Raw genomic sequence first — 17,282 nt, 5'->3', positions numbered from 1 at the left:
CCAGGGATTGAACCCAGGCCCCCAGCAGTGGAAGCACGGAGCCCTAACCGTTGGACCACCAGGGAATTCCCTGGATATCATTTTTGAAAACAAGTGCCTTGAAGTCAAAACTAAAATGTGTTCCTTATGTTTCTCCAGAATAATTTTAATCCTATTTTAATGTTGATTTGGAAACTACCAAATGGCACAAGATTTATGGAAGGGATTTATATACCCAGAAAAATTAACCGTGTTTTGGCCCTTTGACCTAGAAACCCAACTTTAAAATCTAGTCCTGAAGACGCACCTCTACAAACGTGAAACAACATACACAGAGGATCAGTTAGTAGTGCTAAATCAGATGCCAGAATAATTGATAAAGGTTGTTAGAAAACAAGATATTCTGAGTGTCAAAATATTACCCCACATATTACTTTCTTATTCAAGAAGAAAACTAGTTTACCTTTAAAATACAGGTCTCTGGTGATCATTACCTTAAGTAATCAAATGTAGCATCACTAACAGAAGAATGATATAAATCTAGGTTTTCCTGATGAAATACAACAAGATATACAACATCATCTATGAATATATTTTGTAAATGATCTTTTGAAGCCTGCAGACCAAAAAGTAAGTGACAAACTATGACTCACAGGCCTTTTTTTGTGAATAAAGTTTTATGGAGAAACAGCCATATACACTTGTTTACTGAGATCTATGGCTACTTCCCCACGACAAAAGTAGAGTGGACTAATTCGAGACCTTGTGGCCTGGAAAGCATAAAGTACTTCCTATCTGTCCCTTTTCTTTTCTTTTTTTGTTTTTTGGCCACGCCCTGCAGCATGTGGGATCTTAGTTCCCCTACCAGGGATCGAACCTGCGCCCCCTGCATTGGAAGTGCAGAGTCTTAACCACTGGACCACCGGGAAGGTCCCCTGTCCCTTTTCAGACAGTGTGTGCTAGCTGTTGTTCTGGATCCAATTACCAGTTGATAGAAATACAAGAAACAGAATAAACATTTAAACACACCATGAAAATAAAATCAGAAATATCAATATGCTCAAATAAACAAGCTAACTTTACACGTCAAGAAACTAGAAAAGGAAGGACAAACAAAGCCCAAAGGTAGTAGAAGGAATGAAATAATAAAGATCAGAATGGAACTCAAAGACATAGAGAATAAAAATAAAATAGAAAACATCAATAAAACTGAGAAGTTTGAAAAGATAAACAAAATAAGACAAACCTTTAGCTAACTCACCAAGAAAAAAAAAGAGGGCTCAAAATTAAATATGAAAAAGATACTACAACTGATACCACAGAAATACAAAGGATCATAAGAGACTGCTGTGAACAACTGTACACCAAAAAACTGGACAACCTAAGAAATGGATAAATTCCTAGAAACATACAACCTACCAAGAGTGAATCATGAAGAGACAGAAAATCTGAACAGACTGATTACATGTAAGGAGATCAATCAGTAGTAAAAAACCTCCCAACAAACCGAAGTCCAGGATCATAAGGCTTCACTGGTGAATTGCACCAAACATTTAAAGAGAATGAATATCAATCCTTCTCAAAATCTTCCCAAAAAACAGGAAGGAGGGAGTACTTCCAAACTCACTTTATAAGACCAGTGTTATCCTTATACTATAACCAGACAAGAACATTACAAGAAAAGAAAATTACAGGCCACTATCCCTGAAGAACACAGATTCAAAAATCCTCAAAATATTAGCAAACCCAAATCAATAATACATTAAGAGGATCATACACCATGATGAAATGGGATATATCCAGAGATGCAGGATGGTTCCATATCTGCAAATCAATCAATATGATACACATTAACAGAATGAAGGACAAAAATTGGGGACTTCCCTGGTGGCACAGTGGTTAAGAATCCACCTTCCAATGCAGGGGACATGGGTTCGATCCCTGGTCGGGGAACTAGATCCCACATGCATGCCACAACTAAGAGTTCGCATGCCACAACTAAGGAGCCCGCCGGCCGCAACTAAGGAGCACACATGCCACAACTAAGAAGCCAGTGAGCCGCAACTAAGAAGCACACGTGCAGCAACTAAGGAGCACATGTGCTGCAACTAAGGAGCCTGCCTGCCACAACAAAGACCCGGTACAACCAAAAAAAAAAAAAAATTAAAAAGTTTAAAAAAAGGTTAAAAAAGGGACAAAAATCATATCATAATCTCAACAGAGGCAGAAAAAAGCATTTGACAAAATTTAGTATCCATTCATGATTAAAAACTCAACAAAGCAGGTATGGAGGGAATGCTCCTCCATAATAAGGACATATATCACAAGTCCACAGCTAACATCATATTCAACAGTGTAAAGCTGAAAGCTTCTCTAAAGTCAGAAGAAAGACAGGGATACCCATTCTCACCACTTTTATTCAACACAGCATTGGAAGTCCAGCCAGAGCAATTAGGCAAGAAAAAGAAAGAAAAGGCATCTAAATTAGAAAGGAAGAAGTAAAAGTGTCACTCTTTGCAGACGACATGATATTATATATAGAAAACCCAAAAGGCTCCACCAAAAAACTGTTAAAATAAGTGAATTCAGTAAAGTTGTAGTATGCAAAATCAATATACAGAAATCAACTGCGTGGCAGGGGGATAAATTAGGAGTTTGGGATTAACATATACACAGTACTACATATAGATAATCAACAAGGACCTACTGTAGAGCACAGGGAACTCTACTCAATATGTAATAACCTATATGAGAAAAGAATCTAAAAGAAGAGGGAATATATGTATATGTACAACTGATTCACTTTGCTGTACACCTGAAACTAACAGAACATTGTAAGTCAACTAGACTCCAATATAAAATAAAAACTAAATTAAATTGAAAAAACAAGAAATTATGCTAATAAAGGAAGCAAGAATTTATAAAAATATCAATTGGGTTTCTATACACTAATAACAAACTACTAGAAAGAGAAATTAAGAAAACAATCCCATTTACAATTGCATCAGAAAGAGTAAAACACCTAGGAATAAATTTAATCAAGGACGTGAAAGACCTGTACACTGAAAGGTATGAGATGTAGATGAAAGAAATGGAGAAGACAGAAATAAAAGGAAAGATATTCTGTGGCTCATGGATTGGAAGAATTATTGTTAAAATGTCCCCTGTACCAAAGCAATATAAAGATTCAATGCAATTCTTACCAAAATTCCAATGGCATTTTTCACAGAAATAGAACACACAATCCTAAAATGTGTATGGAACCACAAAAGGCTCTGAATAGCCAAAGTGATCTTGAGAAAAAAGAACAAAGCTAAGGCATCATGCTGCCCAATTTAAACTGTATTATAATGCTATAGTAATCAAAATAGTATGGTACTGGAACAGAAACAGACACAGAGATCAATGGAACAGAATAGAGTCCAGAAATTCAAAACCACACAAATACAATTAATTTATGACAAAAAAGCCAAGAATATATGATGGAAAAGGGACGGCCTCTTCAACATGTAATGTTGGGAAAACTGGACAGCCACATGCAAAGGAATGAAACTGGACTACTCTCTTACACCATACACAAAAATTAACTCAAAATGGATTAAAAACTTGAATGTAAGACCTAAAACCATAAAACTCCTAGAACAGAACATAAGCAGTAAGCCCCTTGGCATTGGTCTTGGAGATGATTTTTTGTATTTGACAACAAAGGCAAAAATAGCAAAAGCAAAAACAAAGGCACCAAAAGCAAAAATAAACAAGTGGAACTATGTGAAAGTAAAAAACTTCCTGCACGGCAAAGGAAACCATCAACAAAATGAAAAGACAATCTACAGAACGGGAGAAAATTTTTGCAAATCATGTATCTACTAAGGGGTTAATATCCAAAATATATGAACTCATACAACTCAACAGGAAAAGACAAATAATGCAATTTAAAAATGGGCAGAGGATCTGAATAGATGTTTTTTTCAAAGAAGAGATATAGATGGCCAAAAGGTATGTGAAAAGGTGCTCAACATTACTATTAAGGGAAATGCAAATCAATGCAACGAGATAGCACATCTCTCAGAATGGTTATTATCAAAAAGACAACAAATAACAAGTGTTCGTGAGGATGTGGAGAAAAGGGAACCCTTGTGCACTGCTGGTGGGAATGTAAATTGGGGCTGCCACTAGGGAAAACAGTATGGAGGTTCCTCAAAAAATTAAAAATAGAACTATGATATGATACAGCAATATCACTTCTGGGTATTTATGTGAAGAAAACAAAGACACTAACTCAAAAGATATATGTACCTCCATGTTCACTGCAATGTTATTTACAATAGCCAAGACATGGAAGCAACCTAAGTGTCAATCTATGAATAAAGAAAGAAAACATAGTGTTTGCATGCACACATACACATATACACACCCAACACACACACACAATGGGATAAAAAAAGAAGGAAATCTTGCTGTTTGCAACAACATGGATGGACCTTGAGGTCGCTATGCTAAATGAAGTCAGACAGAGAAAGACAAATACCATATAATCGTATGACCTCACTTATATGTAGAACCTTAAAAAAACAAACTAGAATGCATGGATAGACAGATCTATGGTTGCCAGAGGAGGGGAGAGTGGGATGGGATAAATGGGTAAAGGTGGTCAAAAGGTACTAACTTCTAGTTATAAAATAAATAAGCCCTGAGTACATGCAATATACAATATGGTGACTATGGGTAATGATATTGTGTTGTATATTTGAAAGTTGCTTAGGGAGTAGATCTTCAAAGTTGTCATCACACAGACACACAAATCTGTAACTATGGATGGCGATGGATGTTAACTAGACTTAATTCGGAATAGATATACAAACATTGAATCATTATGTTGTACACTTGCAACTAATATATGTCAATTATATCTCAACTTTAAAAAACTTCAAAGCGTGTGACTTTTTAAAACGTGTTACTTTTCAAAAAATCAATATAATGGAGAAATAACAGCCAACGCTCTAGGTTAAAGGAGACTAAAAGACACAAAAAAACTGCCGTATATAAACCCTGATTGCATCTCAGATCCAAAGACACTCAGAAGTGTATTTCAGAACAATGTGGAGGATTTTAATTTTCAGAGTAGATAGAAGGTGACATTATTACTTTAAATTTTCTTGGGGTAAATAATAGTACTGTGGTTTAATTAGCACAATGACCTTATCTTTAGGAGATGCATTACCAAGTATTTAAAGGTCAAGTATTAATACATGGCTGCAATTTATTTTCAGCTTACTCCCTCGAATAGCTCACCAAAAAATGTATTCATCTAGAGAAAGAGAGCAAACATGCAAAATGCCCAAAATGGGTGACTCTACTTCAACGGACATTAATTGTACCGAAGCTTCACATTTTATTTAGGTTTACGACTTTTCAAACGAAAAATGTGGGGAAACAGTACTTAGACCAAACATCCTGTTAATCAGAAGTTCAATTATCCTAGATATAGGGCAAAAGAGGCTCCATCCGTTTTTCTTGGAATCCCATGTTTTGAAGTTTTGTGGGGAGGTACAGGTTTAGGAAGTTCAGATGAAGAGATAAGGGAGCATCCTTGTTTCTCTTTTGTAGAAAGAGTTGTGGCCTATATAAACTTATATTTCTATACAAAATAACGCACCCCATAGACATCCATGAAAGTACATTTCTACCTGAATGTAATGCGCCAAAAATAAAGAACGCGCAAAGATAACACCAAATTCTCAAACGAAACTTCTTTTTTTGCATAGAAAAGGAAAGGGAGGCCCTTTCCCCCACTGCTCACCGACATGTGCCGGAATCTCCGGGTGCGTGAGGACTCGAGGACACGGGGCTGGAGTCAACGGACCCTAAAGGCGGAAATTCTTTACCTCTCGAAGAAAAATCACGAAGGCTGCTCTGGAGGCTTTTGAAGAGGGGTGCACAGGATGAAACCTAAACGACCCCGCGGAAGCGCCCTTAGGATATTTCGCAGGGGCGGCCTCTGGACCTGGCCGTTCCGGGAGGCCCCGAGGCCGCGGCGGAAGTGAGCGGCGTAGGCCTCCCTAAGCAGACCCCATGGCGGCCCGGGACAAACTCGTTCTAATTCCGCCTTCCACCTGCTTCCCTCTCCTACGCGCCGGCCTAACGGACGCCGGATTGAGCCGAACCACAACCAACCGGAAACGGCTCAAGAAACACCCGGCCCGCAGCGGAAGAGACTGCGGCGAACGAAGGTCAACACTTCCGCTTCCGGCTCGGGCGGGGTCGGAAGAGGCGGGGTTTCCGCCATGGCGTCTTCAAATCGAGAAATTGTAGTTTTCTCTGGCGTGGGTACAGATGGGTTCCGGGTGGGCTAGGTGCGGGGGCTGGGGACAGAATGAGCCCCAAAGACAAGGTTGAGGCTGGAACCAGTCCTTAGGTGGGGCTGCTGGTGGGGGGCGCGGCCTGTTTCTGAGGAGGGGTTGGAGGTGGGATACGTCTTGTGCGTATTTAGATCGCTGAATACTGGCGCCAGAAGGGCGTGGCTGCGGGCAGGGACCCACCCCAAACAAGCACATCAAAAGGTCTTCTACGTGCCTCTCCCCTCGTTCCTAGAGCCCTAACAGTGATTTTCCCATATCGATAATCCTGCCGATCCACGAAGTAGTCTATCTCCTCCGGTCAATCCCACAAGGCAGGACACAGTGCTAAACTCTAATGCTGTCCCCTGCACCTGGGGGTTTTTCATTGCTGTTGTTAAATCAGTAAGCAATCGAAGACAGCATTACGTTTGCTAGACCTCAAAACTACTTGGCACGTAAGATTTAAAGTTTCCCCTTTCTTTTTGTAGGGGGTGGGGGGATTGCTTGTAGCTTCGTAAAGCCCCAGCCTTTATACTTAATTTTTTTCTTTTGGTCTCTTGTGTTTCCCTGTTTTTTCTTTATTTATTTTTCTTTAGATATTTACCTGCTAAGCTCCTGGTGGTCCCGAGTGACCCCTGCTGTGAGCAGTGGCCTCCCTTTCTAGACTGTTCCTATCAACCTCAGAGGGACTAGAGTCTATATCCAAGGTGGGGAAATCCTTATTTTGTAACAATTTGGTTTTCAGGAGGATGCTCTTACATGTTGATAGGCAGCGGCACTCAAGAGAGCCCAAGCACACTGACCAGGAGATTTACAAACTGATTTGAGTTGAGAAACCTTCTGAGGTTTCCTGGGAGCAAGAACAAAATGTTCCTTCCCCTTTTCCTTTTTCATTAAACATTGAACCACCAGTCTCTATGGATGTGATCCCTCATATCCCACTAGGTTGGGGAATAAATCACTACAGAAGCAAAGCAAGGAGCAACAGAGAGATAGGTGAGGGCTGCTGGTATCTTTGGTGGGGACAGCCACTGGGGAACTCCTGATCTCTTTGTCTCCCACAAGGGATGTCATGGAGGAGATCTCTCTTGGTGTTGCAAGGAACATCATAATTAACATGGTTATGAAGAAAGGTAAGTTGTTTCTGGTTGTTCTTAAAAATCAGTAGGCATTAAATGTTATCCACTAGGTCAATAGCTCACATTTATATCAAGTGAATTAATGAACATTCATTATTAGGGGGAAAAGGATAAACACTATATAAGAATGAAAGGACAATTTACCAGAAACATAAAATGACTACATTTTTATGCATCCAGTTATACGGCCTCAAAATAAAAGATAGAATTTAAAAAACAATCTGACTACCCACAGTCATACTGGGGCATTTTAACATACCTCTCTCAATAAAGGGGAGATCATGAGATAAGGTTTGTAATGATACAGATTTTAAAAACACAGTAAGATTTATCCATCAGATATACTGAAAATCTGTTATACCCAACAAATTATAGAATACACATTGTTTTCAACTATACTTTAAGGATTCTTAAAACTTGACCATATGAGATGTATCAGTTGAGACTGAAATCCGCTGAAACAGACTTCCCACAAGAGTGTTAAACCAGTTAGTTTATTTTTTTCATGTTACAAGAAGTCCAGAAATAAGCAACCCATAGTTGCTTATACATAGCTAAATAATATGTCCTTATTATATAATCAGTAGTGTATGACTGTCATCCTATTGGTCTATTCTCTAGGAAAAAAGAAGAGATAAGACAAAGGGCAAATGGTAAAGTGAAAACGCCAGATGCGATGCTTCCATTCCCATGGAATTCTTTAGAACCCATAAGCAGTGACCTCTGCCTCCTTTCTCATTGGCCAGGACTGTGGGCTCATAAGCAGTCACAGCTGCAAGGAAAGCTGGGAGATGAATCCTTAAGAACTATCCACACTGCTAATTTGAATACAGTTGTAGTTTTGTTACTTGAAAGGAGGGGAGGAATGGATATTGGGACAGCAACTTCTTGTGTCTCACACATTAGGCCATGTAGCAAGTCTCTAATAATTTTCTGTTTGAATCTATGTCTTATAGAATCTGTATCATGAAGACCATGCATTCTGTGCATAATGCAATTTAGAAATCTATAACTAAAAGATAACTAAAATATGCACAGAGTCTGCACATTAAAATATATATTTCTAAATAACCTATAGTTTGGTCCAAGAAATCTTGATGAGAAATGGACAATATTTAGTACTTAATTACAATAAAAACATTATATGTCAAAACTTTTGTGATGTAGATAAAGGGGAATTTAGAGTGCTGTATGATCTTTAATACTCATCACTTAATGAGTTGTCACACTTTAAAGATTAAACACTCACTGATAAATACAATCACAGAACCATAACATTTATAAGGTTGGTTCCAGTATAACGTGACTTAAGAGTTGTGCCTGAAGGCTTTCCAAATTGGTCACAATAGGGTTTCTCTCCAGAGTGAGTTCTAAAATGAGTGAGATGTGAAGGACCCCTTAAGGCTAGCCTGTAGTCATTTCATTCATATAGTTTCTGCCCAGTATGTATTCGTTTGTGCATTATAAGGTTAGTGCTGGTGCTGAATGCTTTTCCACACTGAATACATTTATAGGGCTTCTCTCCTGTGTGAGTTCTCATATGTACCCTTAGGCAAGAGGAATTCCTAAAGGCCTTCCCACATTCTTTGCACTCATAGGTTTTCTCTCCAGTGTGAGTTCTCCTGTGCACAATAAGATAAGAGCCTGTGCTGAAGGATTTTCCACATTGATTACACTCATAAGGTTTCTCTCCAGTGTGAGATCGTGTATGTTTCTTAAGGGATGACTGATCAATAAAGGATTTCCCACAGTCACTGCATTCATAGGGTTTCTCTCCAGTGTGGGTTCTCATATGTTTCTGAAGGGATGAAGGAACAGTGAAAGCCTTGCCACATTCCTTACAGTCGTAGGGTTTCTCTCCAGTGTGAGTTCTTTTGTGCACATTAAGATGAGAGCTCTGGCTGAAGGATTTTCCACAATGATTACACTCGTAAGGTTTCTCTCCAGTGTGTGATCTCACATGTTTCTTAAGGGAAGACTGAAAAACAAAGGCTTTCCCACAATTGCTACATTCATAACGTTTCTCTCCAGTGTGAGGTCTCACACATATCTGAAGGGACAAGGGGCCAGTGAAAACTTTCCCATGTTTATTACATTTTGAGCTTTCCTCCACAGTACACATTTTTTTGTGGAAACTAAGGGAAGATCTTTTTCCATAGTCACTGCATTCACAGAGTTTCTCTCCAGTAGGTATTTGTTCATGTACTGAAAAGGAAGAGTGTAAGTTGAAGGACATAAGATGTTGATTACACTCAGAAGATTTCTCTCCTGTGAGAGTTAAGTGTTTCCTAAGGGATGATTCTTGATTGAAAAATTTTCCACAACCATTAAATTCAGTAATTTTCTCTCCAGTATGAGTACTCACATGACTCCTAAGAGTTGAGGGATGGCCAGAGTCTTGCCCATATTCTTTATATTTGTAGCATTTCTCTCTCTTGCAATATCTTGGACAAATAAGGCGACAGTTCTTTCTGAAGAATTTTCCACAATGATTAAATTCCATTGGTTTCTCACCAGGGTGAGTTGCTGCCTACAGAATAAGGAATAAGTGGTGACTAAAGGCTTTCTCACTTTCATCACAGAGGAACTCACTCCCATGTGGATTCTGCCATATATATGAAGCATATTATTATGACTAACATTTTTACCATTTTCAGGGTGTGTGTATACCTTTTGTGTTATTCTTTCAAGTTGAAATAGCTGAATACTCTTCCCAGGACCCCATGGTATTCATTCCCATCAAAGGGCATCCTAAATATAGTTTTTCTAGTCATGTGTGAAGAATGAATGAATTATTTATTAAATACTTAATAACTGAATCACATTTAAGTAAATGTTTACTTTTTGATATTCTCTGCAAGGCAGCAAGTGTTGAGGTAGGTTTGGAGATTTCTCCAATTTTATGGGATTCATAAAGGCTTTCCTGAAGCAGCTTTCTGATGAGTGAATTCCACTTGCCTCAAGTGTCTCCCCTTGTTTGGGTGCTGCTGCTGTTTTAATTCCTTGAAATTCACAGAGTTCTCCCATTCTAAAAAACCAGGAATCATTTCTAGTGAATCTCACCATTTTTATGCCATTGGAAGTTTTTTCCCCAGGAACATTGTGTGTAAGAATTGCGTCTTTTGATTTAAGTTGAGTATCCCGGTCTGAAAGTGAATGGGGAAATTTTTTATAATTATTGGGAGAAAAAGTAGGGATGAAAGAAAAAGGAGGCAGGCACCCTATGGATTTGTTTTCAAATAATAACACTAAATATAGGAGGAAAATGTGAAAGAGAAGATGAAACCAGTGACCAGAGAAATTAATTTAGGAACTTGGCTCTGGAAAAAGATGCCAATGATAGGGACAAGCAATGGAAATGAGAGGTATTTTACTAAGGATTCTGGAGGCTTGAGACAATAAGAGAAGGTATTATCTGGAAAGCAAGTGGGGAGAACTGAACAAAAAGTATTCAAGGAAATGTGGAATTGAAAGAGTAATTAAAATAGTTTTTTCTTTGAGACCAAATGGAAGTATGAATGAATGGAGAGATGGTGAAAGAAGGAAAGCTCATGTAATGGCCTCTGCCTTCTTTCCCACAATGACTGACATTTCCAACTGTATCACCCCTCGCAGGCTGTGGCTATTCCATACAATGACCCCTTTCTGCCTGGGGCTCACCTCTATAAGCACACTGGAGAATTCCTCTCTGCTCTGGCCTCAGCTCTTCCTGCTCCACCCCAGTGATCAGACTGTGTTTGCAGAGATGATGCCCTGCTCATGGGGAAAGACACATGATGTGGGGAGACTGTGAAGGAAACAAGAAATCTTTCCACAAAATTGATTCCAATACTTTGGTTTTAAAGGATTCTGAAGATAGGCAAGTGTAGCTTTAGGAGCAGCAAAACAATCAGATTATATAACTATTTCACAGGGCCCCAAAACAGACATGCACATTCCTTGTTCCACATGACCTGACCCTTGAATTCCAAGCCCAAGATCTGCAAATTACCTAAATTTTTTAAGGATTGAGAAAATACAATCAGTGCATTTTCATGGGAAGCCACAAGACTGCCCCACAAGGGCAGGAACCATCCATTCTGTGTTTACCATGTACTGCCATTCTTTTCACAGTTTCTGGAACAGATAGGCGATAAAGAACTATTACATGTATGAACAAATGAATACGAAGGAATGAGGTCAGCTTTACCCACTGAGGCCAGGTTCCTAAAGTTCTCCAGCATCACGTCTCTGTACAGGATTTTCTGAGCAGGGTCCAACAGTGCCCACTCCTCCTGTGAAAAGTCCACTGCCACTTCCTCAAAGGTCACCGAGTCCTAAAACATCATACATACACAGGTTCAGCCAAGGACCATCTCTAATTCTGAACCAGAAAGATGGCGAGTAAGGCTGACAGGACTTGGGAAGGTGACCCAATGTATAGGAAGCTCAGACATGCTTCAGAGGTCTCTCATTATTTGACCCAAGGCTCAGTTCTTGGAACTTTCCACTTTTGTCCTCGCTCCCTGGACCATATCATCCAGCAGCTTAGCAGCTTTTCTAACACAGTGGAACTGATATTTCCACAACTAGGTTGTGAGGAATCTGCCAGTCTTATTGAAGATCAAGACTGAGCATACTGCAGAATGAGAAAAATACTTAGAAAATGAATGAATGTCTTTCCTAGTGAAAAAAGTCTTTATTTTCCTTCATGGCACCCAGCAGAATATGGAACTAATACTCACCCTGGAGGATTATCTGAAAAAAAAAAATTAACAAATGTTGAGGCCTTTCCTAAGACATTCTCTATCTCCCATTCTGAGAAGCCCAGAGAACTGGGGAAGCCTGAGGCCAGCCTGCTTGGGCTGTGAAGCTGTGGGTCATGGGCAAGAGATGTATCCTTTAGGAACAGCAATGCTTTTTTGGAAACAGTAACTTCCCACATACCTGTGACCAGGTTGTCAGCAATCCTGCAGCCATTCTTCCTCTTGTGTCTCCCTCCTGGCCAGGCTCCTGTCCTGGAGCATGCAGACCTAGAGAAGAAGAAAGAAGCCATGAGAGTCTAGGCCTGAGAGATATTCAACACTTACAGGCCTGGAAGTTTCCTCACACTAGCTTTAACCACGCACACACAAATGCACATATATGCACATACACACACAAACAATACAGTACAGATTTTATCTTCCTATCCAAGAACAGTTAGGAATGGGAATATTGTATGTACTTATTATTATTTTTTTTTTGTGGTACGCGGGCCTCTCACTGTTGTGGCCTCTCCTGTTGCAGAGCACAGGCTCCAGATGTGCAGGCTCAGCGGCCATGGCTCACGGGCCCAGCCGCTCCACGGCATGTGGGATCCTCCCGGACTGGGGCATGAACCCGTGTCCCCTGCATCGGCAGGCAGACTCTCAACCACTGTGCCACCAGGGAAGCCCTGTATGTACTTATTTTTTAAACTTTTCCCTAGACTGAACCACCAAAAATGCCTAGAGTCACTCACAACTCAGGAGCAGTGAGCGCTCTAGTGTTAAAATTCCTCAAAATGCCATCTGTCTGTATAAGAAACCACGACTCCTTTGGCAAATAGCAGAGTCCAGTGTGGAACAAGAAATGTGCAAGATGAGCCTGGAACAGCTTATACCAGAAAGCAAGGAGCCTACCACACAGGAGAAAACTTAAAAAGGTTCCCACTGGCTTAAGATGGAACAATTTAATAAAGAATAATGACTACAATCAGTTGAGATATACCAAATATAAAACAAAGCCATGGGCCTCCCTGGTGGCGCAGTGGTTGAGAGTCCGCCTGCCGATGCAGGGGATACGGGTTCGTGCCCCGGTCTGGGAGGATCCCATATGCCGCGGAGCGGCTGGGCCCGTGAGCCATGGTCGCTGGGCCTGCGCATCCGGAGCCTGTGCTCCGCAACGGGGGAGGCCACAACAGTGAGAGGCCCGCATACCGCAAAAAAAAAAAAAAAAAAAAAAAAAAAAAAAAAACCAAAGCCATGAGTCTATAGTGTTACTAAAAAAACCCTCAGTGGTCACTATTGGAGGTGGCCAGGATATAATTTTGTTATTCTGAAAATTCGTGAAAAGAATCAAGCGTGTAGGGCTTCCCTGGTGGCTCAGTGGTTAAGAATCCACCTGCCAATGCAGGGGACGCGGGTTCGAGTCCTGGTCTGGGAAGATCCCACATGCCATGGAGCAACTAAGCCCGTGTGCCACAACTACTGAGCCTGCACTCTAGAGCCCGTGAGCCACAACTACTGAGCCCACGTACCACAACTGCTGAAGCCTGCGTGCCTAGAGCCCATGCTCCACAACGAGAAGCCACCGCAATGAGAAGCCCGCGCACCGCAAAGTAGAATAGTCCCTGCTTGCCACAACTAGAGAAAGCCCGCACACAGCAACGAAGACCCAACACAGCCAAAAATAAATAAATAAAATAAATAATTTAAAGAAATGTAATTAAAAAAAGAATCAAGCGTGTATCACCCCGCTCCCTCCTTTATGAACAATATTTTATGATTACCAAATGGTTGCGATAAGGGAAAGCTCTTTATAGAATAATCATAGAAACTTTATTAGGAGCTTCATTTATTATGAAGAAAATGCTAGAATCAGAAAGTCACCATTCTGCAACCACTAGTAAATTAATGGGCCTAGGCAATGACAATAAATGGCTATTAAAATATTAGGTGAAAAGTGAATGGGGATGTTTATTTTCAACTTATAATTTTGAAAAAATTTCAAACTCAAAAGTTGTGAGAATAGTGTAAATATGATGAACTTCCCTATACTCTTTATCAGTTGTTAAAGTTCTATCACATTTGCTTTCTTTCTCTTCTCTCTGTAGGGGTGTGTGTGGGTGTGGGTGTGGGTGTGAGTGTGGGTGTTTCATCAAGAATGATACTGAGAGGAATCTACTTGAGAGGAAATTGCGGATGTCGTGACCCTTTTCTCCTACATTCTTCAGAGTATCATAGGAACTTAGAACACTCTCTAACACAAACACAGTGATTGAAAGCAGGATTTAATATTACTATCTAACATACAATCCATATGCAGAATTTTACCAACTGGCTCAATAATGTCCTTTATAGCAGTCACCTTTTAAACTTCCCATCCAGGATCACGCCCTCAAAGTATGTTTCTTTAATCTTCTTTAATCTGGACCAGTCCCTCAGCCTTTCTTCATCTTCCCAGGTTTGAAAAGTCCAGGCCAGACGTTTTACAGACAGCCTCAGTTTTGGTCTGTCTGTTGTTTTCTCATGATTAGATTCACAAAGTTCATTTTTGGATGACGTATTATGTGATTGATGCTTGTCCTTCTCTGCATCAGTTCAGGAGGCTTATGATGCCAGTCTTGTCTCATTATTGATATTAACTTTGATCACTTGGTTAAGGTGGTATGCAGCATGTTTCCCCATTAAGTTACTCTTTTTTTCTTTTGTAATTAACAAGAAATCTGAAGGAGATAATTTAAGACTAAGTACATGTGCTGGGGAACTTTATAAAGTAAGATCAAGCTGACACTGGGACCAACTGATAAATCTTAACATCTCAAAAGAGACATCTGGACATCATTAGTTCTGATATGGTGTAATAAAAACCACCACCAATTATAAAATATTTTTGCCAAAAAAAATCCTAACATCCTTTTATTAGCAGTTTATAGAATAAGGGTAAGAGGAGGAGACAGAGGACAGGTTAAATGATATTATATACAGGACATAATCAGACAAATCCAGTTTGGAGGAAAAAGAGGAAGGGAGAACTCTTCCTGATTAAGAGACTTAAGACTTAACAATCCATTGTAAAGTGTGGCCCTTAGATCTTGATTCGAACGACTATAAAAACACATTTGAGACACTTGGGGTTAACAGAACACAGACAGGTTATTAGACGATATTGGTAAAGAGAAAAGCATCCTGGGTTTCGGAACCAAAAAAAAAAAAAAAAAGAGAGAGAGAGAGAAAAAAAGCAGGCCCTGATATGCAGGAGCTGGCCTGAAACTCACAGCAACGTCTGGGTGTTCTGTTCAACACCCAAAACAGCAACAAGACAAGGTCACTCTGTGACCATGATATATTGAGACAAAAGCAAGAACACTCTGTAATTGTGTCTGAACATGGACAAAATATAAACATTATTTACACCTCAAAAATGACCAAACATCCCCCTTTTCTGGCTAATATGAGTGACTGCTGCTTGTTTATCAATTATAATTTTAGCCTCAGGATAGTTTTCCCCCTTTGTAGGTAACATTTACTAAGATGCCCAACACAGAATACCCTTGCACCCTACAACATCCAATCCAGAACTCATCCCAAAAGCACCTAATACAAGCCCCAATTCTTTTTTTTATAGGTTAGAAAAATGTGTGGGTTTTTTTGTTTGTTTTTTTATATTAAGGCTTTGTAGTTGCATTTTCTAAGTTCCTGGTTTCAGCTGGCATCTTAAAAATATATCACTTTAAGTTATATGATTTTGGGTTCTCAACTGACAAAGGTCAACTAGACAATGACAAAGTCTAAAAAATGCCCAACATTGACAAAGAAATTAGTTTGAAAACTAGAGAATCTGCCTTCAAAAATAGCTATTTCTACCAAAGTGGAAAAAAGGTATTGTTGTTTGATTAAACTACAATTTTATTTTAAATATCACCATCCCTCGGGAAATACCACTATAGCTTGAAAAATCACATTCACTTACAACTCACACTCTTGATCCTTGAAATGACATTTTATAATTCCAATATGCAGTATGCTTCTGAGTCAGTAGTTTTATCCTGGATGCCCTTTAAAGCAACCTTTTGAATGTTAAAATGATGTATGACTTTTTATTAAACTTACTAGCCAATTTGCTAGTATGTATATCAAGAGCAATGTTCCCCCCCTTTTTTTTCTTCAATATTTATTTATTTATTTGGCTGCACCGGGTCTTAGTTGTGGCACGTGGGATCTTCAATCTTTGTTGCAGCATGTGAGATCTAGTTCCCTGACTAGGGATCAAACCCAGGCCCCCTGCATTGGGAGTTTTAGCCACTGGACCAACAGAGAAGTCCCTCCCCTTTCTTTTTAAAAAGTAATTTTTAAATTTATTTTAATTGAGGTAACAATGATTTATAAAATATAAGTTACACGTGTTCAAAACCAAATTCCTTAATAAGTCTTTTCTAACACTCTCTTACTGAGATATCCCACAGTTCATCATGGTGTGCATTCGGCCTTGCTGCAGTAAATAATAAATCCAACTTGTTTAACTCTGTGTGCCCCTGGTAGTCTTTAGCTAAAGACCACTGATAACATCAAGAAATACTGTTAATTTGGGGGTGTGTGATAATGGTGTTGTGATAATACTAAAAACTTCTGTTAAAAGTTTATTTAAAATTTTTCTTGATTGAAGTATAGTTGATTTACAATGTTGTGTTAGTTTCAGGGGTACAGCAAAGTCATTCAGCTATATATGTGTGTGTATATAAATATTATGTACAGACACACATATATATATATTCTTTTCCAGATTCTTTTCCATAATAGGTTATTACAAGATATTGAATATAGTTCCCTGTGCTATACAGTAGGTCCTTAATTTTTATCTATTTTATATATAGTTGTGGGCATCTGTTAATCCCAAACTCCTAATTTATTTAAATTAGGAATTACATTAAAAGTTTATTTTTATTAAAGAATTGTCTTGTCAACCCTCAGAATGGGAGAAAACATTTGCAAATGAAGCAACTGACAAAGGATTAATCTCCAAAATTTACAAGCAGCTCATGCAGCTCAATATCAAAAAAACAAACAACCTAATCCAAAAATGGGCAGAAGACCTAAATAGACAT

The 17,282-nt window shown here is 39.2% G+C and overlaps 2 protein-coding genes across 16 annotated transcripts in view; both read right to left on the bottom strand.

Annotated features, from left to right (window-relative positions):
- LOC309804066 (zinc finger protein 426-like) overlaps nucleotides 1-9,910 on the bottom strand; it is a 34,311-nt gene extending 24,401 nt beyond the window's left edge. For 6 of the 7 annotated variants that reach the window (XR_014294046.1, XM_082621118.1, XM_082621120.1 and 3 more), the window contains exon 1: nucleotides 9,822-9,910. The gene's annotated coding sequence lies outside the window, so the exon portion shown is untranslated. Of the gene's footprint in view, nucleotides 1-5,864; nucleotides 6,302-9,821 lie in introns of those variants that run through there. The other variant, XM_082621117.1, reaches the window with a different exon arrangement.
- LOC309804062 (zinc finger protein 177-like) overlaps nucleotides 7,950-17,282 on the bottom strand; it is a 33,394-nt gene continuing 24,061 nt past the window's right edge. For 8 of the 9 annotated variants that reach the window (XM_082621104.1, XM_082621105.1, XM_082621102.1 and 5 more), the window contains 5 exons: nucleotides 12,383-12,468; nucleotides 11,646-11,772; nucleotides 11,117-11,209; nucleotides 10,520-10,602; nucleotides 7,950-9,986 (listed from right to left, as the gene is read on the bottom strand). In XM_082621104.1, coding sequence (XP_082477230.1) covers nucleotides 8,877-9,986; nucleotides 10,520-10,602; nucleotides 11,117-11,209; nucleotides 11,646-11,772; nucleotides 12,383-12,468 — 1,499 coding nt within the window. In that variant the 3' untranslated portion in view covers nucleotides 7,950-8,876. Of the gene's footprint in view, nucleotides 9,987-10,519; nucleotides 10,603-11,116; nucleotides 11,210-11,645; nucleotides 11,773-12,382; nucleotides 12,469-14,545; nucleotides 15,372-17,282 lie in introns of those variants that run through there. The other variant, XM_082621107.1, reaches the window with a different exon arrangement.

Source organism: Mesoplodon mirus, assembly GCF_964341445.2.
Source record: "Mesoplodon mirus genome assembly, chromosome: 5".
NCBI lineage: Eukaryota > Metazoa > Chordata > Mammalia > Artiodactyla > Ziphiidae > Mesoplodon > Mesoplodon mirus.
The sequence above is the reverse complement of the archived record's forward strand: the minus strand, read 5'-3'. Positions and strand labels throughout refer to the sequence as shown.